The sequence below is a fragment of the Pygocentrus nattereri genome, chromosome 18, assembly GCF_015220715.1.
Source record: "Pygocentrus nattereri isolate fPygNat1 chromosome 18, fPygNat1.pri, whole genome shotgun sequence".
Classification (NCBI taxonomy): domain Eukaryota; kingdom Metazoa; phylum Chordata; class Actinopteri; order Characiformes; family Serrasalmidae; genus Pygocentrus; species Pygocentrus nattereri.
In genome coordinates this window covers 1112501-1120000 of record NC_051228.1, presented here as the reverse complement: position 1 = coordinate 1120000, position 7500 = coordinate 1112501, and the positions used below count along the sequence as shown (strand labels likewise).

The 7500-nt window shown below is 43.4% G+C and overlaps 1 protein-coding gene across 5 annotated transcripts in view; it reads right to left on the bottom strand.

Moving 5' to 3' along the window:
* cux1a (cut-like homeobox 1a) overlaps positions 1–7500 on the bottom strand; it is a 191226-nt gene that overhangs the window by 99224 nt on the left and 84502 nt on the right. For all 5 annotated transcript variants that reach the window (XM_037546964.1, XM_037546967.1, XM_037546968.1 and 2 more), the window contains exon 3: positions 5676–5723. In XM_037546964.1, coding sequence (XP_037402861.1) covers positions 5676–5723 — 48 coding nt within the window. The remainder of the gene's footprint in view (positions 1–5675; positions 5724–7500) is intronic.

Here is a 7500-nt window from a genome sequence, read left to right as displayed (position 1 = left end):
TGTTCTAAGCTGGACTGACTCCACCCGCCCCGCCTCGCCTCCAGGCTTTTACTCTATTGCTCTGTTTTAAATCATTCGGTTATGAAAAGGAACAAATACCAACTTTTCACCTGGAGAACCTGATTGAAGCTCCACAATCAGACCTTAGAACCACTGGAGAACCTGTGAGGGAACATCTACACTGTTTGTACCCTGATGAAGGGAAAATGTTCCTGAACAGAACCTTCAGTTCTAACAGTGGAGTGAGGAGAACAGCCTGAGTCACCGCAGAACAGTGAGGCTTTAAAACTACACTTTTAAAAGAGATGGTTCTTCAAGGGTTCTTTAGTTCTATATAGAACCATGAACACTGCAAGAACCCTCTGCATGATTGAATGGTTCTCTGCATGGTGAACTGTTCTTCAAATTCATAAGAATTTGTGTTATAGGTGTTTTTCCACAGAACCTTTTTGATAATGGTTCTGCAAAGCACCCAAAACGGTTCTCCTATTGTTACAAGCCTGACATTGGGTGCTTCACAGAACCATTTTCAAAAAGTTCCAATTTAGAACCAACTAGAGCACGTTCCGTAGAACTCTTTCATGACTCAAAGCGATATCTGAGTGTTCATGGTTCTTTTTAGAGCCATTTAAGGATATAGAACTCAGGGTTCTAAATAGTTCTAAGTATACACAACTTAGTACTAAAAGTACTAAAAAACCTTTGAAGAACCATTTTTTAAGAATGTACACACAAGAACAACCCAACTCTACCCATGAGTTAATATTTATAATATTAAGATTAATTAAATGACTTTTTGAAAAGGGTTCTAGGGTTCTATACAGCACCAAAAAGGATATCTACTTCTAACATAGCAACTCAGCTTTCGTAAGAACAGAAGAACCCTTTTTGGTACTCAATAGAACCATTTTCATAAAGGTTACATATAAAACCATCTACAACACATTCTGCATCAATCTGAAGAACCAGTTCACCATGCAGAGAACTGGTTCATGGTTCTATATAGAACCACTGTCTTTAGAACCCTTGAAGAAGCGTGTACTGAAACGGCGAGGGGGTGTTGTTAATGACGTAATCCAATCCTATAAATATGCTATAAAGGCGTCCATTAACAGCCTCTGTAAATAAGGACTCTACAGAGCCGAGTTCTCCGGTTCTGCTGTCGCATGAAATCACAGGCTCTCTGAGTCTCGTTAGGGATTTCCTGTCTGAGGAGATAAATATAGCCGTGTGGAGGACGGGGCCGGCCCCCAAACACCAAGTGACCGGTGACTGACTCACGGCATGGCCGGCGCATTCTGGATTTATTTAGCAGCCATTAGCAGAAGTGGACACTCGCTCAGACGCCTCGGAGCAGCAGCTGCCGCAGCACAGGGGGGTTTGATGACCACAACTAGAAGATGCAACACGAGCTGTTTCTGGCACAGTATGAGTTTGTGCCAGAGGGGGCGACAGAGAGCCCAAGATTAGCAGAGCCATTTGAAAACGTAAACATTAAAGGGCCCATCAAAGATCACACTTTCCTTGTTTTCATGACATAAAAATCGTCTTTCAGTCTCCAGTCCACACATGGAAACTAAAGGGCAAAAACAGCTCGTTTGAAACTGACTATTGTTGTGAGGTCACAAAAAACAACAGTTACACAAAATGTTCACCCATTCAATTTATAGCAGTTTAGCCCTACCCATTCAGCCTACAGCATTAAGCCCCACCCATTCAGCCTATAGCAGTTTAGCCCCACCCATTCAGCCTTCAGCATTAAGCCCCACCCATTCAGCCTACAGCAGTTTGGCACCGCCCATTCAGCTTACAGCAGTTTGGCACCACCCACTCAGCCTACAGCATTTAGCTCCACGCATTTAGCCTACAGCAGTTTAGCCCCAACTCATTCAGCCCACAGCAGTTTGGCACCGCCCACTCAGCCTACAGCAGTTTGGCACCGCCCACTCGGCCTACAGCAGTTTGGCACCGCCCACTTGGCCTACAGCAGTTTGGCACCGCCCACTCGGCCTACAGCAGTTTGGCACCGCCCATTCAGCCTACAGCAGTTTAGCCCCACCCATTCACACTAAAGGTAAAAGGAGAGTTTCAGCAGGAACTTCTTTTGCAAATAGAGCTCATTTACATATATCAGTCTTAAAGATGCAGCATCAAAACCAGTCTGACTGACTGTAGACGATAAAGAGGTGCTGGAAACTGATCAGGCAGGAATGAATGATGACCGTTTCATATAAAACCACATGAATGTCATTAAATGGTTACAGACGCAGGAAACGGCTCCCGCAGCCAGTAGAGATGACCTGGTCAGTGTTTGGAATCGAGTCCGACCGCCAGCTGTCTTTCAACACAATGATCCGGTGCGGGTTCTGATTCTGGGGACGGGGACGGGACGACGACTCGCCAAACTACACCGCCAAAAACACCAAACGTGGTTTTAATTGGTTTAACAACCAAAACCCTGCAGTGAAACAGCTCCAGAGCCAAAACACACACAACATTAAACCATTCTCAATCATATTTCCACAGGAACAGCAGGACATGCTTCCGTTCAGGGCCCCGAGAGAAATCTGGCTCACACTCTTCACACCACACGCCATACTGAGCGATCACTGATCACCTCTTTATAGCCGATCAGTCTTTCCATCTGCTATCGTTCGCTTACTCGTTCTAAGGCTCAGGACTCTGAGCGCAGCCTGAGTGTGAACACACCTCCTGACATCTACTCATCAGACTGTAATACGCTATAAATACACTGGTTGGGTGGCGTGTGTCTGACACACGGGTCTCCACACCGCACGCCCGTCCTGACAGAGCGGAAAGACATGATCAGTTCTACTGATCGATTTCATCGGCAGCTATCGATGACTACAAATAATCTGTCCACATGACGACTGTGCATTATTAGCATCATTATTACTCCAGTGTGTTTGGTTATAATCCACAATCACTCCTTTATCTCAGTTACAAACACTCACAGAAGTCATTTTCCACAAAATGCTTTAAATGGTTTCGTCAGATCGTTATCATGGGAGTAGAAATGAAGCGGATGCTCACGCCACATTAGCTTTCCCTACTTTTGCAATATTTAAAGAGCAATATTTAACACAATAATAATCATAATAATAATAATCGCAGCAATGATAATTATTGTAATAAAATAACACATTCCAGCAAATGTGGTGCTTGGACCCCTAATGATAGTGAGTGCACGTTTGGGTCACTGTCACAAAACAGCTGCAAACTGCGTCCATAAATCATTATAGACAATATTCGTATGATACGGCAGATCAAAGGGAGCTCTACATGATATATATATATATGGGTCATTGATATATGGGTCATATATTGTGTCCATTATTTTCCACAAAAATATTTTAATATATGCATGACAGACATCAAATTATTCAACAATACGTATTTTACGTGAAACGATTTTCAGCACATCCAAATAAAAGTCATTTTTACTTCTTTTTGCCTCCAAAAGTCTAAAAATGTCTGTCCAGCCTTGTATGTTGATTAAGTAAACTATCAAAATAGGTATTTTAGTTTTAAATTCTAAATTAAACTCTGATTTTATGTTTGAAAACTTTAAAATAAAACTACGATGCAAAATTAGGCATCTTTAAAAGTGCTCAACTCACTGAAAAACTTCTGTCCACAAGTTCTTAGTTCCTCAAATGTTAGACGGCACAACCAAAAACAAAGGACTTGTATTTTGACAAACTAATGAAAGAGGGGCCTTCATGGTGCAGTGCCAAAGATTTAGTAAAACTGAGACGTACGAGTCGCTTTAGAACGGTTCCGTTTACCGTGTCAGGAGGTCTGACCTCAGGAGAACCATGAAAACGTAGAATTATTATTATTATCATAACGTTTATTTTTTGGAAAACTGTGCAGTTGATGGACGAAGGTGTCTGTGGGTGTCTAAGTAGATGCCTGTTTAATCTGAAATTAGTCTGAAAAGTCAGGCGGCGCAACGAGACCAGCACAGCTTAATAACTCAAACAGGAAACGAACAGATTTGATACAGGCACTGCATTTAAGATCATTTATATCTGCATATTTTCTATTTCAATAACATTTTAAAAAATTGCCATTTAGGAATTATTTGTGACTTATTTGTCATTGAATATGTATATTTTTTATATATATATATATATATATATATATATATGTATATAGAGCATATTATATTTATACAGAATACATTATTATACAAATCCATAAAAAAAATGAAAGAATTCAGTACAATACAGCCAATCAGAACAGAGCTCATTTACATAAAATCAGTCTTACAGACACAGTTACAAAAATAGCTGTTTATCTCTAGGAAGTTGGAAAATAATGACGGAGAAATGAATGACGGCAGTTTTTAGCAGCAATTAAACACATTTAATCATTCAAGTTCACTTTTAACTATTGAACCATGCATCAATATTCACACTTCCTGAAATATCTCCTTCAAAATAAAACATCTGTTTTATTAACATCGGTTGTGGTCCAGTGTGCTCCGCGGAAGATGGCGTGAGTACTGTACATTACTCCGAGCGCTGAATGGTAATGCACATTACTTCAGGAACACAGCACACGGCCCAAATCTCTGCTGAAGGAGAGCATAAAGCCCAGCAGCCTCCACCGCCCTGGAAATCTATTCAGTGACAGCAAAGGTACCAGAGACCCACAGCAGATCCGGGCTTAATGGCTATTGCAGTGCCGGTCTGGCCTGCGCGACGACATCTTCCAAACGGCAATATAATCCGTTTTATTCAGAGTGAGACGACTGCATGAAAACACCCCAGACGCGCCATAAATCAACAACCAGGCTCCTCTGCCAATAATACCCATTTCCATGAACCTCAGGAGCTTTCCAGGAACAGACAGAGAACCTCCTGAAAGTTCTACTTTTTCAGAGTCTTAAGTTTAACCCTGTCGCACGACACTGCCAGAGCTCATCCGTACGGTTCCACCACACAAGATCCGCGACATGAAGCCGTTTAGGCAACTGTGCAAAATAACAATAAACGGTGTGAACTTTACGGCCGTGTGCGAGCAGCGCAGCGCAGAGCCAGAGGTCCCGTCTTAGTCTGCAAGTTCTCCGCTGCGCTGTTTAACTGAGCGTCGCATTTGGATTGAGTGAGCCAAAAACTGCAAAGAGAGAAAGTCTGAGCAGCTCTGAGACACAAAGCAGCGTAATACTGTTTCAGACACTTCAAGTGGATCATAGAACCATAGAACCTCTAGAGCTCCAATCAGAGCGAGGGTAGAACCTCTAGAGCTCCAATCAGAGCGAGGGTAGAACCTCTAGAGCTCCAATCAGAGTGAGAGCAGCAGAACCTCTAGAGCTCCAGTTAAAGTGAGAGCAGAACCTCTAGAGCTCCAATCAGAGTGAGTGTAGAGCCTCTAGAGCTCCAATCAGAGCGAGGGCAGAACCTCTAGAGCACCAATCAGCATGAGCGTAGAACCTCTAGAGCTCCAGTTAAAGTGAGAGCAGAACCTTTAGAGCTCCAGTTAAAGTGAGAGCAGAACCTCTAGAGCTCCAGTTAAAGTGAGAGCAGAACCTCTAGAGCTCCAGTTAAAGTGAGACCAGAACCTCTAGAGCTCCAGTTAAAGTGAGAGCAGAACCTCTAGAGCTCCAGTTAAAGTGAGAGCAGAACCTCTAGATGGGTCTAGCTTACCTCTGTCTGGAAGCCCTTTAACAGTGGAGTGATCTGTTTACGCAGGTCCTGCAGGAAAAACACAACACAAACAACCCATTAGACCCATAATGATACTAATAATACATAAATACATAAATACATACACTATATGCACAAAAGTATTGGGACACCTACTCATCACACCTACAGGACTTTATGACTCCCATTCTAAACCCACAGGCATTAATATGGAGCTGGTCCCCCTTTGCAGCTCTAACAGCTTCCACTCTTCAGACTGTCTGTGGGAATTTGTGTCCATTCAGCCAGAAGAGCATTTGTGAGGTCAGACACTGATGTTGGACGAGAGGGTCTGGATCAGAAACTCCATTCTAGTTCATCCCAGGGGGTTGGATGGGGTGAGGTCAGGGCTCTGTGAGGGCCAGCCAGGTTCCTCCACACCAAACTCACCCAGGTCTGGCCTTTATGGAGCAATATGTATAATAGCGGGACAGAAGGTCCGCGGACTGACCTGCGGCAGAGGTGGAATCATATGACGGCGCCTGTTTAAAGTCACTGAGCTCTTCAGTGCGACCCTTTAAACTGCCAGCGATTGTCCAGGAGGCTGCAAGGCTGGGTGCTTGATTTCATACACCTGTTAGCAATGGGTGTGGCTGAAACACCTGAACTCAGTAATTAAGAGGTGTGTCCCAATACTTTTGTCCATATAGTGCGTATAACATCCCTCTGGTCAGGGATGCAGTGATGGGGAAAATGTCCTGTAAGTCAGTGTGTGATGTTTTATGCAAATGAGCTGTTGGCAGACGGTGCCCTCAGTCCAGAGGCAGGAAAAACAAGAGGAAGAAAGAAAAAAAGAAATAAAATATATTTAAATGTACATTTTAATTTATCATATGACCTGAGGTACAAACACACACACACACACACACACACACACACACACACACACTCAACAGGATCTGATCCCCCCTCCCACTGCAGGAGAAAGACACACTGTGCTTAAAGTAGAGAGAGCACACGTTTATTTATCTCTCTCTTCTCCCGTTTTCTGTTTCTCTTTATTTTTTGTCTCTCTCACTTTCTTCTTTCCTTTTTTCACCCTTTCTCTCTCACTCCCTCTTTCTCTTTCTGCTCTATCTCCATTTCCTGTTTCTTTCTTTCGTCTCTTTTCTCTTTCACTTTCTTTCTTCCTTTCTGTTTCTCTCTCCTTCTTTCTCTCCCTTTCTGTACTTCCTCTCTCATTTCTCGCTCTTTCTTGCTTTATTTTTATTCTCTCTCTCTCTCTCCCTCCCTCTCTCTCTCTCTGCCCTCGTTTTTCCGCTGTCTGTGTTCTGTATGACTCAGTCCACTCTGCTTAAAAACCCATTCATGCACAAACAGCGTTAACTAAATAAATAAATAAATAAACGAATAAGCAGAGTGAGCTCACGGCCGCCGCACCGCTGCATGTGTATGTTCCTCTCAGTCGTTTCACAGAAAACGCCGGTCGCTCCGTTCCAGAAACGGCCGTTTTTCACAGAAGGCTATTTTTACACCGTGATGTAAACACGGCAGACAAAAGCAGCGAAACGTCACTCTTTAAAAACGGCAGATACGAGATCTAAACGCCGAGCCGAGCCTCTGAAACGGCCTCCGTCCGCGAGTCAGACTCTTTCTTCAGGAAGCTCTTACAGTAAAGGCTGCTTGGACCCTGAGCTATTAAAGTACATCAGATTAGGCTGGACATAAACGCTGCTTTGATTCGGGCCTCAGAGCAGCGCTTAACACCAAATCACATTAAACAGGCCAGGAATAAACTGCCCACCGCACACCAGCCCCTCACACTCACACCAGCCCCTCACACTCA